Genomic DNA, 17,189 nt, shown 5'->3' with positions numbered 1-17,189 from the left:
AAATAAGTATAAGAATAGGAAGATCTCCTGTCTCTCTCAACCTTTCTTGACCTGGTTCAGACTAAGAAGGAAAAGTGAATTTTTTCTTCTTTGACATTTAAAAAAATGTATTGCTCCTCTCTTTACAGAATAAATAACCTGAAATCTACAAACCTAAGTAATTATGAGTGAAAAATCAGTTACTCTGGGTCTCACAATTCAGAAGTGGAAATAATAAGATGCTGGAAAGTAGATCAGTGAGACATTTTGAGTCTGAATTACAAAGTACTTTGAGAACTGGGGCACAGCAGAGGTAGTGCAGAAACTTGTCTGTCTTTTCTTTCCATCGACAGAGAAGGCATCAGAAAAGATCCCAAGGAAACATGACTGATCTTCACTAGGCTGCTTACTACAGACAGCTTCTGTTTTGGTAAAAGGATCAATTTCTTCTTTCCAGTAACTTTATTTGCCAGCTCTATTCCCTCCCTCCCTCTCCAGCCCATTCCAACGGGAGTGTCTTAGTGTGATGACCTGTAGTCAGCCCCACAATGTTGCTTAACCTCCACTTTCTTCTGCATTTCCAATAGTCCAACTATTTGATTTTTTAAAAAAATTAAAGCTCTGGCCTTTCCTTTTATTAGTTCACTTAGCCAGAGAGAGAATGTATTTATAAAAATACAAAGCCACACCCAACTCTGTTACATTCTGATGGGTTTAGTTCTCTGACAGTAACATAGGACCCCCAAGGCAAGGTAATAGAAATGGGGTAAGTCTACACTTCTGAAGCCTTCTCTTCTCCCTGCTCTCTGATTGGCTAATTTGTCTTTCAGCTCCTTCTTGATTAGCTGGAAGAAATAGGGCTCCCTGTGTTACTCCTCCCATCTCTGTCAGTGGGGCTGGCAGGAGTTCTGACCACTCCCAGAGGCTGAACTGATCAGAGGCATCCCTGCCACTAGAGCACCACTCAGGATCTGCTTACACCAAACTCCAGTCCTATCTGCTGACAGTTTAGGGCAGGTCCCAGCACTTGTTTTGTTCAGCACCAAGGCTGCTCCAGCTTACAAAGCCCAGTCATCTCCTTTACTCTTTACTTTTTGTGCTTTTCCTTTCAGCTGCCTGGCTTGACAGCTTAACATGGTTGCCACCTGCTTGCACCTAGTTGGATTTGTCTCTAGTTTTGTTGGCTGGATTGGTGTGATCGTGGCAACAGCCACCAATGAGTGGGTCGTGACTTGTGGCTACACCATCACCACTTGCAGGAAGATGGATGAGCTGGGATCCAAAGGGCTGTGGGCAGATTGTGTCATGGCAACAGGGCTCTATCACTGCAAGCCACTAGTGGACATCCTCATATTGCCAGGTATGGGCTCCTCACTGTCTCCCTTTTGGTACAGAGATGAAGGGAGAAGTGCTGCTCCTCTTGCGACAAGTCCTGCTCCAGAGTGAGACCATGGCAAAACTCCAACTGATTTCAACAGCGCAGTATCTCACCCACTAATTATAATACACATAGAATTCAAAATTCTACTAGATTGATACTATCCTATATTTACAGCTAATATTAAAGATAGATTATGGCTAATATTTTAATTATGTCTTAAGTATGATTCTATTTTATTACACTGTCAATGATCCATTTTATTTTTTATTCTTATTTGCTATCATTCTTGATACACTAATTCTTTCTCTCTCTCTCTCGTGGTCTACAACTGAGTCTTCTGGGTGCTACTGCCATACAAAGAATACATTATAATAATAGGATATGGCCTAGAGTTTTGAATTATACAATTATTTCTATTAACTTTAGGCTTTGACTTCAGATAATAATAAAGTTCTTTAAATAAATAACTAAGCTGCTCTTACAAATATTATAGATCTACTGTATTAAAATATTGATGAGTATAATTAATTTTTAATGCTAGATTATTAACAGTTTATTTTAATTTAGAAGACTTAGTCTTGATATTCAAATGCTTTCTGCTCCCATTAAGACTATACAATATAGAACTTTTAATTATAGAGTTATTCCTATTTGCTATATTGAATTATTGTTGATATTTGCTAATTGTGTAATTTGCTAAACTAGTTTCACACTAAAGTCCAAGTTAAACATGATGCGTCACTAAGTTTGAATATGTCCTTTTGTGCTAACTAACCAAACTTCTGGACCTTAGCATATGGATTCTTTGTGCAATCTTGGCACCTGTAAATAGTTTAGCTAGCTGGTAGCATTATCCATTTCCATGACCGTCAGTTTTGTAACACTTTTTTATTGTTCTGTGCCTTTGGCCTCCTCCCTGCAATTCAGAAGGGGTAGGAGGAGGTCTGCCAGCCACTTTTCAGTGAATTGTTTTTCTTTATTCACATTTTTACAAGGTGCTCTGAAGTGAGTTTCAGTGAAGGTGGAAAAGCCCTGGATTTGTTTCAGATATTGTCAGTCAGTGTTGCAGAGCACTAAATTTGGCTGATCACAGGGTTTCTTGCAGTGTCCACTACCATAGTAACTAATTAGACTCCGCTCATATTTCTGTTTTTTTCCCTGTGCCTTAGTTTTTGGTAAATTTTCCTTCTTGTTTATTTTTAGTATAGTGCCACACTGCCCACAATATACTTGCTGCTGTAGAAGTCACTGAGAAAACCCCTGCCTGGAAGAAAAAAAGATTGTGCTATTAAACTTTCATTAATAGGTAAATAAATCTTTTAGCAGCAGAAAACAATGCCCCTCTTCAACAAAAATAACATCTCACAGGCCAAAATACTTCTTGCAGTAACTTCTTTAATACCAGTGAGTATACATCAGGGACTAATGTATCCTGATTTGTCTAATAGCTGAAATCCACACAGTACCTCTTACTGAATGAGTTAGAAGGATTTAAAATGAATGCGTATGTATGTTTAACTGGGACCGATTCTACTGAAACCACACCGGGCTTTTCAGTCTTGTTTACCATACACCTTTTAAAGAGTTTGTTTTCAAGCAGATGTTCAAATGTACACAGAGTCTACATGTCCAAGAAGAGGAAAATGCTTGAACCCTGGTTTCTCATCTGCATGATAATTAATTCTGTGACTCTTGATTCAAGGCACTGTTTGCAGAAATACTGTGTGGTATCATCAGAGTTCCTGAACTCATGAATCCTCTCTCCTATGGCAGTGCTGTCATTTCCTTCTGTTGGACAGGATGGGAATGGAAGCTGGGAGTATGTGTGCATTTCCCCTAGAACCTCCCTATCCCATTAAGACTGTGTCCGGAGCAGATAGGAGACTTCCAAACAATAGGAACAAACTTTGTACCAAAGCCAAACATGTGACCCTTTTAACAAAAGCAAATTTTAGCATTATTATTATGTATGTAATTACTTTGTTAGTTATAATAGGAGTGTATGGCATTTCACAGACAAATATAAATGACACGTGCCTTGTCCTGGGACACTGACAGTCACCAGCTCTATGATCTCCTGCTGTCTTGTGTTGAGCTGTTGTTGCATAGGTTAACAGAAGCTCAGTAGAGGACATGGTTTACCTGCCTGCTGAAGTGGCAGGGAGTTCAGCCTATTAAACCCCTGAATCCTGTGATGTCCATATTGGCCTGAGGGATTTGTGGAATTTCCTATTTGTTAGAACTGGTGCCCATCTCTCAATCCCCCGTCTAGCCTGGCTGACCAAAGCCTCTGGAAATTTGCCTCCACTGTGTGTGGGGCTTCAACAGCACTGGAATATTATACAATGAAGTACAGAGTGGAGCTATCTACTGAAGTTCCATTGATTTGGTGGGGGGTCAGTGCCATGGGTCAGCTGGGTATTGCCCGTCCTCACTGCTGGAAGTCTAATCCCCCTAGATACCTCCTAGGAGAGGCTACCATAGGGTTATGAGAAAGAAGATTGATGTTACAGAGTTGATCATTTCCTTACTTTATGCTCCCTTCAGGATCGATTGGGTTTTGTCCCATATCTCAGCTGTGTCGGGGTGGTTTTATATCCCTGAGTTATAAGAATGTAAATGACCCAGATTGCTCTCATTTTGCAGACCACCAGGATGGGCTTTGTGGTGTGGACCATGGACCACTGTCTGAGAACTTCCATTTTAAATTTCCGCTGTTAACCAGGTTCATTTCTGTGTTAGGGATTGGGAACCTAGGAAAATTCCTCGCAAGCCAAATTCTTCCCTTGCTGTCCTCTCCTCTGCTCCCCAGCTCCATAGCTTCTTGGTGCTTAGGTAGTTAGTAATATAGGAGTGTTTGGCTGAATATCTCCTCCTGTTGTTTTTGTTTATTAATCAAGACTCTGCTTCCTTTCCTTGTCAACAGGCTATGTCCAGGCATGCCGAGCACTGATGATTGCTGCCACAGTGCTGGGCCTCCCTGCTGTTTTCTTGCTGCTGACTGTTCTACCCTGTATTCGGATGGGTCATGAACCTGGAGCTGCCAAGTACCGGCGTTCCCAGCTGGGAGGAGTCCTGCTCATTCTCTTGGGTAAGGTGCACATCTGGCCACTGGACATACTTCCCGTCTTTTGATTTAAGGATAACATGCTGTACAAACTGAGTAGGCAGGAGATTACCTGATCTATCGCTCAGAAGACATGGCTGTCTGGGCTTGGCCTAACCACAGCCTGGACAAGTGGACTAACTACATAGTCTGTTGGAGAAAACAAATGCATAAACATGAGGAGGAGAACAAATAAAAGAAGCAATGAATGATGGCGGGGGGAGGAGAAGGGTTTCTAAACCCTACTGTGTATTGTCTTAGGGAGTCCTTTGGCATCTTGCTCCAAGTAAAGCACCCAGCACGAGTCTGCAGTAGGGTGATCAGTAGTGACAGACACACAGCTGCCCATGGGTGATTGATTTGGCTAGCTAGCCTGCAGTAGTGTTACTATGTTTGCGGGGTAAGGCAGGGGAGAGCGGGAACATGAATTAGATTCCCATTGCCAGGGGTGCTGGAACTGGCGGTGCTGCCGCATCCCCGGCTTCAAGTAGTAATAACAAACGCATGGTTTACATCATCAGTACCCCCACTATAAAAAATTGTTACAGCGCCCCTGCCCATTGCCCCAAAGTTGCCTAGAGAAAAAGATTAGCCCCCAAATTCTCGTCTTAGCTCTGTGCCTGTGAAGTGTCACAGGTGGAATCACATAAAAATAAGTTGAGTGTAAGGGTGAGGAAAGCAGGATTAAGAAGGTACAAGTCTTGCAGGCATACTGGCTTCAATAACAGGACAGGGTATAAAGTTGAGGGCAAGGACATGTGCCCGCATACCGTCAGCAGTTCTTCCCTATGTGGCCCGTCAGTCTTGCCCTTTCCCCCTTGACTCTGAGTTACTCTCACAATTTCTTCCCTTTCTCCGTAACTGAGTGGGAGATTGTTTTGACCAGAATCAGACTGTGAAGCTCATTGTTCCAAGTGTAACACCTGTGTATTCTTGAGGCCTCGTCATCTCGACAACAGCCTCGGTGTCTTGTTTTTATCAGTTTGTTTAGCAGGGGAGGAGGGGCGAGGGAAAGTGGCCTCTTTGTGCAAGCTCTGCCTCGTCCTTGGCTTTCTCAGCGTGGCAGCCAGCACTGACATCATGCAGTTGTTGGTTTTTTTATTTTGTTAAAGTGAACACTGGGTGTAGTTGCCACAGCAGAGGTAGTCAGTGCTGGGGCTTGGGAACGGATGAGCGGCTGCAGCACATGCCAGGGCTGGGGATTGGAGCACAAGGGTTAGTCAGTTAAAGAGGAGTGAGCACAGCAGAACAGCTCCAGTCTCCCCCGTCCCCTCCCCTCACCCCCAGTTATGAGTTTAGCCTTTAATTTGCTGTTCATTCTGCAAATAGTTCCAGCAACTAAACACTAAACACCTATAAAAACACCATGTGACTTACTGTTTTTGAAGAGCATCCTGGAGAAGTCCTTTTGAAGTCCTTGGAAGAGGGGCAGCTCCTCTCATCTCTGAGCTGAAGGGAATCCCTTCCATAACTAGACTGAGTCTCCATGCCTGCTCAGTCCTTGGGCTCTCTCCTGACCATTCCAACAAGAGTATGATGGTAGGTTTTGCCCCTGTGTGGCGCACTGGGAACTGGGCTGAGTCCCCACACTCATTTAACAGGCCCACTGGTCAGAGGATAATACTGTAATGTATACTGGTTTCAGAGTAACAGCCGTGTTAGTCTGTATTCGCAAACAGAAAGGGAGGACTTGTGGCACCTTAGAGACTAACCAATTTATTTGAGCATAAACTTTCATGAGCTACAGCTCACTTCATCGGATGCATACTGTGGAAACTGCAGAAGACATTATATACACAGAAACCATGAAACAATACCTCCTCCCACCCCACTCTCCTGCTGGTAATAGCTTATCTAAAGTGATCACTCTCCTTACAATGTGTATGATAATCAAGGTGGGCCATTTCCAGCACAAATCCAGAGACTGATTCCATGCCTGTGATGCTGGGGCCTGTAGCAGTGCATCTGGATTTTAAAAGGATACTGTCACAAATGATGTCCCTAAAATCAGATATATAGGCCCTGTGTGGGTTTGCAGGTTTGCCAGACCATCCCTATTGTAGGCAGTCAAAATAGAGGGCTAATGTAATGTGTGAACTCATCACTGACCACAGTCTAAAACCTTGAGCACCAAAATAGCCAACCTTGGCAGAGGGGGATCCTGGTGGAGGGGAGAAATAAGAGGGGGGAAATAGTCCTGGCTTGTGTGTCCCAGCTCTGTGGGGTGCAGTGGTTGGCGGATCTGAGTAGAGATGGATCCGCTAGCCCCACCATAAAATTGGGATGAAAGAGGTCTGAATAATGGATCTTTCAGTTCACCACCAATTCCAAATAGTCAGCACAAAAATTTGTTTGGGGTCAAGCAGATGTTTCCTTGACCTGAAACAAAATGTTTTGTTTAGCTTTTGAACATTTTCTAATGTTTTTAGATTTAAAAAAATAAATTCAAGGAAAATCTCAAAACAAAAAGTCATTTTGTATTGAAAAATCAAAACAGTTCATTTTGAAAATGCTAAAACCAAAACATTTTCATTTTTATAGATTTTTTTTTTGACCAAAACAATTTGGCCAAATTGACACAAATTTGTGAAATATTTCAGTGTCACCAGTCTGCATTTTTCACCTAAAAAAGTTTAGGTTGAAAAATTTAGCCTCACTCTCATTGGGACACAGGAGACCAAGCAGAGCTGGATGTGAATTAGGAGGTTCCAGAAATCCTGTGCCTGCATCAGGACCCTCTGGAGCTGCAGATGATGAAAAAGGGTCTGGCTCATAATTCTTTTCTTCTCGAGATTTCAGTTACTTTCTCATTGGGTGCTGCCAGCCAGGGTAGACAGACACAGACTAATTCTGCTTGAGCTAGCGCACCAACAATAACAGTGTGGATTTTGCAGCATGGGCAATAGCACGGGCTAGCCACCTGAAAACAGACCCAGGGCGTGGGACGGGCTTGTAGTCTGGTGACTAGCTCCTGTGCTGCATTGTCCACACTGCCATTTTTAAGCATGCTAGCTTGAGCTGAACTAGCATGTGTTATCTACCCTGTCTGGGACGTACACTCCCAGCTGCAGTGTAGACATACTGTACGTTTCCAACCTGGCGACTCCTTTGAGAAAAGAAAGTGTTAATGTTAAAATGACATGGACCAGTTAATACTCCTTAGGCATGATTCTGATCGCTCACTGATTTTTCTCCATTGCGACCAATGGAATAACTCCTTATACACACTCGTGTACATGAGATCAGAATCAGTCCCACTGTCTGTAAGGGCTCAGTCCTGCAAGGTGTTGACTACCCATGTCAATGGGAGTGGAGTGTGTTCAGGAGGATCAAGCCCTGAAGTGCCTAGCAGATGTTTGGTGCTGTATAAATAAAAATAAACAAATTTCCTAACCCATGTTACCAATAATACTATGGCGGATTAAAACCGAACATATTTGCTTTCTCATGTTGTCTGCTCTAACCCCTTTGGCCCTAGTGTAGCACCTTCCACTACAATGTTGCTTACTCTGTGCATTTCACTCAGTTCCACCAATGAAAATATATTACCGTAGTCAGTTTTGCTTTTTATTCTAATCAGTTTCAAATCACTTTCACTTTCTGGCTCTCCTGCAGTAGCCCAGTGCTGCAGTGTTTAAATTGTGTGGGCATTGCAGGGAAATGTTTAAAATAAAACTGCTTCAGTTAGATTACAAAAATCACAAATGGATCATAAGCTTTTTAAAATAAATTTTTACACCACCTACATTTTCTCGGTCAAATTTGGCCAGGTGTGGTGTCCTTGGAATGTGAATACTGGACACAAGTACATGACTTTAGTACCACTGCAGCTTAATGATTTGTCCCTCTGGAAAACAAATATGGTGTTGCCAGCCCATAGCATTCAACAGTCATGAGTCAGGCCCCAAAAATCATGAGATTGAGTTAAAATGGTTGTTTTTATTTGCTGTCGGATTATCGAACCTTTGTGGTTCGCGTTTTCAGTACAGGGGCAGGGATAGCTTGGTGGTTTGAGCATGGGCCTGCTAAACCCAGGGTTGTGAATTCAATCCTTGAGGGGGCCATTTAGGGATCTGGGGCAAAATTTGCGGATTGGTCCTGCTTTGAGCAGGGGTTTGGACTAGATGACCTCCTGAGGTCCCGTCCAACCCTGAGATTCTAGGATTCAAGCTTTTTTGAACAACCATGAGGACTAAAAACTTGCTTTTTTCTTAAATGAAGGCTGAAAATATCTCACTTAGTCACATGACTCCTGGAAGAAAGGCTTTAAGAATAATACCAAATTTGGTGAAATTTGAGCAGAAATCACAAGAGTTGCCAACACTGTAAATATCCCTATTAATTTAAGAAATTGATGTGCGTTTAGCACTGAAATTGTTAAAAAGAAAAACAGAGGTCGTGTTACACATTATGGAATTTAAAATAACGACTGAAAACTTGCCAGGAAAATAGTGGGCTCAGATATTCCATTGATTTAATGTCCACTGAAAATAGCAAGGCTGAAGTAAGAACAATTGTACATGTGCACACCACTCTATCTTGTGTGCTGATGTATATTTTTATGTCTGCTTTAATCCCGTCTGTACTAGGGAATCGATCTGTTGCTGCAAACAGCTGTCAGAAGTGGTTCCCTCTGATTCAGTGCTGAAAACAGTTCAACTGCTAGTGTTGATGGAACAAAAAACAGATTTGCAGCCAAACTGTTGGTACTTGTTTTATGGGGATCCATTGCTGATAACAAAAGGTCAATTTCCTAGTGTAGATTGGGTGGGGTCTGAAATAAAGGATGGTGAAAAAAAACCAAATACCTACTATTCTGATTTTGAAAATTAAGAAAACTGGAAACTGCATTGGTTATTTTATACATTGAATAATGGAAAGTCTGTAAAAGATTAAATTGGGGTCAGCCAGTTCTCTCATAATAGCCCCATTCTTGGAAGTCTGATAGTTTCGAATGTTATAAAGTCACATTTAAAATAAAATTATCGCAGTCAAGAAGGAAAGATTGCCTTTTATTTTTTAATCTCAAATTTCTGCTAATCCTCGCACACTCTAAAGGAAAACTCCAGATTGTTTCCCCTTTGGGAATCCAGAATCATTTCATTTTGTTTTAAAAGAAATGTTTAATATAAAAAGAAACCCCAACATTCTATTAAAGAATTGGGAAGCTGCTATTTGGGTAGAATGAGGATCATAGAAACTCGCTCTGGATAACACTGAATAGGAGAGAACAGGAGACATTGAGGCAGATTTCAGGGAAATTTCCATGTGCAGTGACATTCTCTCTCCCTAAGTGTAACACTGTCTTAATATACACTGTCTTTACTTACTTCTTCTGTGGATACTTTCCAATGCTTTTATAGTAAAGCAGATAGTGGGGACTCACTCCCCTTGACAGTATGTCAAGCTAGATTCACACTACTCTATCCTCCACACCAGCCCCCAATCCCCTTTTATGCTCCCTATTTAGGTGAATGTACCACCCAATTAAACTAAGTTTATAATGCAGAAGATTAAGAGTTTCAGTGCAGTGGTCTGAACCCCTGCAAGCACATGGCCAATCGACACATTAATGGCATGGTTGGGATTTAGTGTGGAGGACATGACAATATGAATTTATAGTAGTATGATGGAGCAAGTATAAATGTATGGCATGTCAATGCCCAGTCTCATTTGTGAGAGGTCATGGGCTGGCTTAGTAAAAATCCTAGGCAGTATTAGCAGAAAAAGAGAAGTAGGGGCAGTTTATATTCAGACAGCTTGTAGGGAAACCTATTTCACTAAACCCTTAATCCTGCCTAAAAATTACCTACAAAAACTCCTGCTTTTTCCTTCCATTGCTATACAAAGCAAGTTTTCTTGAATCCTACTCTGTCACTTCCAGAGTAAAATCAGAGCCCGCTGACTTGTAGAAATATTGAAATTGTGGCATGTTCTTTCCCAATATTTTTGGGGGGATTTACATTGAAATGTTACCCATGCAAAGTATTGGGAATCCAGCAGAGTTTGAACACATCCCTCATCAGGATCAACAGACTCATTTAGAACTGGTGGCAGCTGGTGACAACCAAATGTGGGGAGGTGAAACTGACCCATAGAGTGTCTTTGATTGGCTTGTGTTGCGCAGAGTTTCCCAACATTGTCAACATCAAAATAAGGTGGTTTACACATAGTTTATCCACATATACAAGAGATGTTATTGTTTCAATGACCCTGAGAGCTCTTCTCATATCAGAGCAAGTGTTTTCTTCTGTCCTGTGTTGTGGGGGAGAGGTCTGGAAGGATAAGGCTCTTACAGTCTATGGATATAAATATATTTTTTTTACCCAGTGCCGACAGAAAAGAAAAGATGATTGTACCCTTCGTGGGCAACAAAGAAGCTTTTTACATGAGCCATCAGATGGCTTTGCAGATTCTCAGTTGATACATTCATGTTTGAAAACATTAGAAGCTCATGGATTTTCTTGTTTGTAAGAATCAGATAAAGCTGACCTACATGCAGGACAAATTCAAATCCTCCCCACCCCCCCAAATATCCTTTAAAATCCCCTTGGTCTTTCTCTTTCGGGAGGCTCAAAATTATTATTGGCTTTATTAGCATTCTTCAAATGTTCCTCTCTTTTCCATAAACAAATATTTTCTCTAATAATAACGGCAGCCATTGGGGTTGCAATCTCTGCTTTCCTGGACAGAGTCTCTCACTAGTTCTCTGCTTTAACCAAACAGTTTTCCTTTTTCTTTCCCCACATCTTTCCCCTTGCAACTTTAATTTTTGACACAACCTCAAGATATCTTTTAACACGGTTGGTGGAAATCTGTAACTCTGCCATAGTCTTGTTATTGTTTCGCTCTGATTCCCTGATAGCCACAAGGACGGAGTCCAGCACAGCTTGCTCTTGCAGGAAATAAAACATTGGCAGATTGATTCTTCTCAGATGTATGAGCCATAAAGAATTATTGTTTTAGGGCCCAATCCTGAGAGTGCCTAGTATCATCAACTCCTATTGCCTTCAGTGGGTGTTAAGAGCACTCAGTGTTTGCAGGATCAATGATAGACCCTTAGTGAGGGTGATTATTATGAACTCATATAGCAATGAGCATGTTCAGAATGCAGGGGCATGTTTTCTCACTGCTTTCAGCAGCCATGATCATATTATGCCAAATGGTATTTTTTGACCCTGGTTGCCTATAAAGTGCTGCATTGTTTTTCAGTTGGTCACTTCTGGCTTTTAATGCCCTTAAGGGTGTGGCTTCTGGCTGTATGTGAAACTTCCTCTATAACCTAGGGACATCTGTGTTCACACGCCAACTGCTTCATAGCATCACAATCACGCTGTAGACTGGAAAGCCATTGTACCATTCCTGCAACTTTATGAAGAAGTTCTATAGAACTTAATTTTAAAAAACCCCTTTGGAGTAGATTCTTTTGACCATGCAGTAGAATGTAATAGATTTCAATCCTTGTTATAGAATCCTACTGGATAGTTCAAAAGCCCAGAAAAAGGATCTAATTTTCTGTTTAATTCTATAGGTTTTTAGAGTAACTTCTGTAGACCCCTGTTGGTTCTGTCCCTACTAAATTCTATAGCTCTTCTCCCACAGGGAAGTGGAATTTGCTCCACAGTTAAAATCTGTCTCCCCTTTCTCTGACCCCTTAAAAAAAAAAGGCTGAGCTTTTTCCCCCTTGTGCTATTTTTTAACCTGAATATTGTTGTCCATCTCTCCTTTTACCTTTCCCATCTCCATTCCTTTTTTGGACTTTTTCCCTTGCAGCTGATTCCTTCTTGTTGCTGATTCTAATTTTTCTGAGAGTGTTCTTAATTTGCCTATATTATGTTATGTTATATGGTGCCCTGATTGGTGAGGCACTTCCGAAATGCATATATTCCTGTCCATGTGGGACCTTTCAAGGAGGAGTATTATAATGAGAAAGGGGCCTGAGTCTCTGCTCACTTACTCTGGGGTGACTCGATTGACTTCCCTGAAATTGCTCCTGGTACAAACAAGAAAAGAATCAGGCCTAACCTACATAGCTTATAATTAAGGAATAGGAATAAAAGGCGAGAGTTTTGTTAGGGTTATTTTCTTATGGGTCGGAGGCATATAGTTTTCATGTGAACTGAAGTCAGTTAAGTTATATGGATTTACACCAGCTGAGAATTTGGCTCATAAATCAGTGGAGCTATGTTGATTTATTTCAGCTGAAGATCTGACACATACATTTTACTTGCTTGCCAATAGATATTGCTTTTATGTTTGAACTGGAGATGTGTTTTCTCTGCCCTCCTATGGAATTTTCCTTATTTCTGAATACCTTCAAATCATCCATTCCAGGGATGACTTTTATCCTTGGGCCATAACTATACTTAGGCTTTGCAGAATTTAATTTTTATTTTAAATCATTTTAATGGATATATCAATGTTTATTTTTAAACATTCTTTTCTATTTAAATTTTCCCAGTAGCTGAAAAATTATGTGTTTTAAGCATTTTTCAATTTTTATTTATTTAAATGTTCACAGTTGCGGGAAATTATGGGAGGCTCAGACAATGTGTGGTCAGACAATATGAAGTGAGCTGTAGCTCACAAAAGCTTATGCTCAAATAAATTTGTTTGTCTCTAAGGTGCCACAAGTACTCCTTTTCTTTTTGCGAATACAGACTAACACAGCTGCTACTCTGAAACCAATAATTATTTAATAGCAATAGAGCTTGAGATTCAAAAAGTTAAAGCTTTATAACTGTTAAAACACAAACTGTCAACATCAGATCGAAATATACAAAGTAAATATCCTTAAATCAAACTCTAATATGTTCTCAAGCAGTGTTTTTCTTACTTTTCCTCAATTTGTGTATTTATGGTGAAATTGACATTTATTGATAAATACCTAATCCTTCCAGTTCTAATTATGTTGCCTTTGGAATGCATCAGATTGCACCAAATGGCAAGTGTCTTTTTGGTGTCCTTTAAATGCCTGTGAGGATATTCCTACTTTCTCTCTTCCACACTGCTCAGATCTCTCCTGTAAGGCTTTTATCCTCCCACGTTCAGGTTCCCACCCCTTCTGCAGGTTACTCAGTTCAAATACTGAAGATAAGGTTCATGAGAACCCACAGTGGGCCTGAAGGACAAAGTGGGGGGGGAGAGAGGGCATGCTACTGTTTTCTCAAGGGAAAATAGGTTACGCCTGTCATATCTAAACTCCACACATTTAATACACAGACAGGGCAAGACTCTGGTCTCTGTTATGCAAGTGCAAAATATTCCTTCTACTGTGCAATATAAAAGGACTATGAAGTATCCGCATACTCTAACTTCTGTGATGTGTTTATGAAAAGGGCACATTTAGCTTCTTTTCAAATCGGTAGGAATGATTTTTAACATCTGTTTATATCACAATCGCGTCATTTTGCATTCTATGTGATCCTGCTCTCACTGAAGTCAATGGGAGTTTTTCCATGGACTTCATTGGGAGCTAGACCTTGGAAAGTAACTGAACTATTGAGGGTGATCTTTAAAATCTTAAATATAGCCTTAGCGTGGGGTATATAAACGGAGGGAAGCAGAGGGAGAATTAATTTGCCTACTTTGTCAATAGCCCACGGAGTCTACGCACAAATGTATTCTATGTGCACTAACTGTAAAATATTCAGGGTAGTTACTCTTTATTTGTTGATATGGATAATAGTTTAGAAAATGATACTTATTTACTAGCGATGATCCTCACCAATTGGAAACTCCCTGCATAATTCATAGCTTCATCATGTGCCTCACCCAACTGGCTGTATTTTGGGAGGATGGTTTTTATGTCAGTAGTGTTGTCAAATCTGTGGAGACACTAGGGTTGGGATTGTCTGTAGCCCTGCATGTTGTGTATTCATTTACATCCGTGTAAAGTGGGTGGTGTTCTGATCTGGTAGCACTTTGCTCTGGTGTAAATGACTACATGAGCTGCTGGGCAATGAGAGTCCGGCTGCAAGTGTTTTGCTATATTGAGTTCTGGTTGGATTGTCTGTTGATATTATGAATTTTGAAGCCATTTTACCAGTCAGATGCCAGTGCCTTTATTTGTTTTCTTCGGCACTAAAAGTAACAAAGTAAGGCCTCAAAGCCATTTAAAGTATACCCACTCTCCCCTGCCCCCGCCAACCCAAAAGTTAACTTGGAAGAATGGGTAGTTCACTGCTTATCTTTAGGGTTATTGGAGTCAATTGCAAGAAGTCATTGAAGTCAGAAGTCATTGACTTCTGTGGGGTCAGGATTTCATACCCACTGTTTCTTCCTCTGTTATTGTGCTTTTAAACTTACTGGCAAGTGACTTTCATTAGTAACACTGAATGGTTTGTAGATAGGCTTGAAAGGGTTAAATTTGAACTGATAAATATTGGTAATTTTTCTCCTCCTCCCCACCCCCTCAAAACTGCATCATAACCTGAATTTCATTAGTACTTGTGGCACCTTACAGACTAAGAAATTTATTCTCTAAGGTGCCACAAGTACTCCTGTTCTTTTTGCGGATACAGACTAACACGGCTGCTACTCTGAAACATGAATTTCATTGTTAACCATGAAAATAGAAGCAGCATTAACTGAGAGGAAGAGAGAGTGAGGACCTGAAAAGGAATTTGCTATCCCATCCTGCCTAAAACCGAAATATTAAGAAGTGAATATTGTGAAATATTGTGATCTGTAAGTTTATTCCTGAATCTGTTGCACATCTTGACATTCACTGAATGTTGATCGTTAAACAATGGTGAGTGACCCTGAGGTCTTAAGTGTCCTATAAAAATGTGCCAATGGTTCAAGGTCTCCAGCAATAAAAGCTACTGTGATCTGCCAGGTTCCTAAAGGATTGAAAACAGAATCCTTCCAAATTTGCGGTGAGGTGCCCATTGCCCTCCTGGAAGGGCAGTCATGTCAGTGGGAGCTTAAGGGCACTTGCTGTCTCCCAGGAGGTGCCATGCAGGATCAAGACCCAGTTCTTGAGGTGCTAAGTAGCTTGCAATTTTTATTGACTTTGGTGGGAATTGCATTTGCTCAGTCTGTCTTGTGATCAGGCTAGCGGCAGAAGCCTGTGCCTCACATTTATTTAACGTAGCTCACATGACTACATCTATGATTGGATTGGATTGATGTGCTGCAGTTACTGTTGTTTTTAATGTCTCCCCAGCATTGTGTGGTATCGTTGCTACTATCTGGTTCCCTGTGTCTGCTCACCGTGAGACCACAATTGTGAGTTTTGGATACTCCCTTTACACAGGCTGGATTGGATCTGCCCTTTGCCTCTTTGGTGGCTGCGTCATCGTCTGTTGCTCAGGAGATGCTCAGTCGTTTGGTGAAAACCGTTTCTACTACGCATCGGGATCCAGCTCTCCTACCCATGCTAAGAGTGCTCATGTATAAGCAACCATGAGACTCCCCAGAGCCTTCATCATCACATGCTTTTACTGGTTTCAGAGTAACAGCCATGTTAGTCTGTATTCGCAAAAAGAAAAGGAGGACTTGTGGCACCTTAGAGACTAACCAATTTATTTGAGCATAAGCTGTAGCTCACGAAAGCTTATGCTCAAATAAATTGGTTAGTCTCTAAGGTGCCACAAGTACTCCTTTTCTTTATGCTTTTACTGGTGGACTTGGGTGCTTTGGGTTTGTTTGTACTGTTACACACCATTGCCAAGCTCCACAGTGGAGGATTTAAAAAAAACACATCATGAGTGCCTGATATTTTAAAGTATGAAACCCCCACTTTTGCCTTAAAAGACACCTCTAGCAAATCAGACCAGGCCATGCCCCATTTATTTCTTGCTGATTATCCACCCTAACCTCTTGCATTCATGATGCTCTTGGTAGTTCCACGTTAGCTGGTGGTTGTTTAGTTATTCTTTTTTTCCAGCTCCCATGATTATGGGAGTGTGGAAGAGACACTTTCCCACTGTTAAAGTGACTCTGATAGCTTCTCTGAATGCATTACCATAGACTTCTCCCCCACTCAAGGTCACTCCTTTGGCAAAGTTAGGATGGAAACGGCAGGGACAGGGAGAGACTCTGTGCATTCCAAGCACACAGATGTTTCTCTTTTGTAAGATTGGGGGTGGAGGGAAGGTTGTTTGCCTTTCTCTGTAAATACTTCTTTTGGAATTTGATCATTTTAGTAACAATGTTTTTCTAAATTCATCAGTATGAAGGAAATGAAGCCCAAAGGTTCGAATTACAAGGTAAATGGTGCATTTGTATATAGCTTTAAATGACATGAGGGGGCTCTAATCCCCACTATCCATGTTTTTTTTGTACAGATCGGTTACTAAAAAAATGTATTTTTACATTGATTTTTTTAAAAAAACATTCTTTTCTTTATTCCAATTAATTTGTGTTCTGACTTGCATCCTTAAAATGGAAGTTTTTTTTAACACACAGTATAATGTACCCGTTACAAATACAGTAAATTCCAGTGAATACTGATGATGCCTTTGTACTTTAAATGAAATATTGTACAATAAACAAAAAAGTATGTGCAAACACTGGCTTTTTCTTCCTCCCTGTGTGTCTGCAAATATCTATTCCCTGTTATGTTTTTATTCAGTTTTCCCAGTGATTCTGAAGGATTTTCTTCGTGATTCAGGGAGAGTAATTCTACTCTGTAGTTGGTCTGTACTGCTCAGTATCGTTCTGATGCTGTGTTATAATGATCAAAACCCAAGTGTCAGACTCCCTGTGCAGGGGGTA

The 17,189-nt window shown here is 40.9% G+C and overlaps 1 protein-coding gene across 2 annotated transcripts in view; it reads left to right on the top strand.

Moving 5' to 3' along the window:
• The first annotated feature begins 898 nt into the window (after nucleotides 1-898).
• The window catches only part of CLDN11 (claudin 11), a 42,573-nt gene continuing 26,282 nt past the window's right edge, over nucleotides 899-17,189 (top strand). The window contains exons 1-3 of one of the 2 annotated variants that reach the window (XM_048863429.2): nucleotides 907-1,339; nucleotides 4,287-4,451; nucleotides 15,637-16,982. In XM_048863429.2, the coding sequence (XP_048719386.1) occupies nucleotides 1,114-1,339; nucleotides 4,287-4,451; nucleotides 15,637-15,869 (624 nt within the window). In that variant the 5' untranslated portion in view covers nucleotides 907-1,113 and the 3' untranslated portion in view covers nucleotides 15,870-16,982. Of the gene's footprint in view, nucleotides 1,340-4,286; nucleotides 4,452-15,636; nucleotides 16,983-17,189 lie in introns of those variants that run through there. The other variant, XM_048863430.2, reaches the window with a different exon arrangement.

Source organism: Caretta caretta, chromosome 9 (genome assembly GCF_965140235.1).
Source record: "Caretta caretta isolate rCarCar2 chromosome 9, rCarCar1.hap1, whole genome shotgun sequence".
NCBI lineage: Eukaryota > Metazoa > Chordata > Testudines > Cheloniidae > Caretta > Caretta caretta.
Note: the sequence above shows the minus strand (reverse complement) of the source record. Positions and strands in the feature narration are given on the sequence as shown.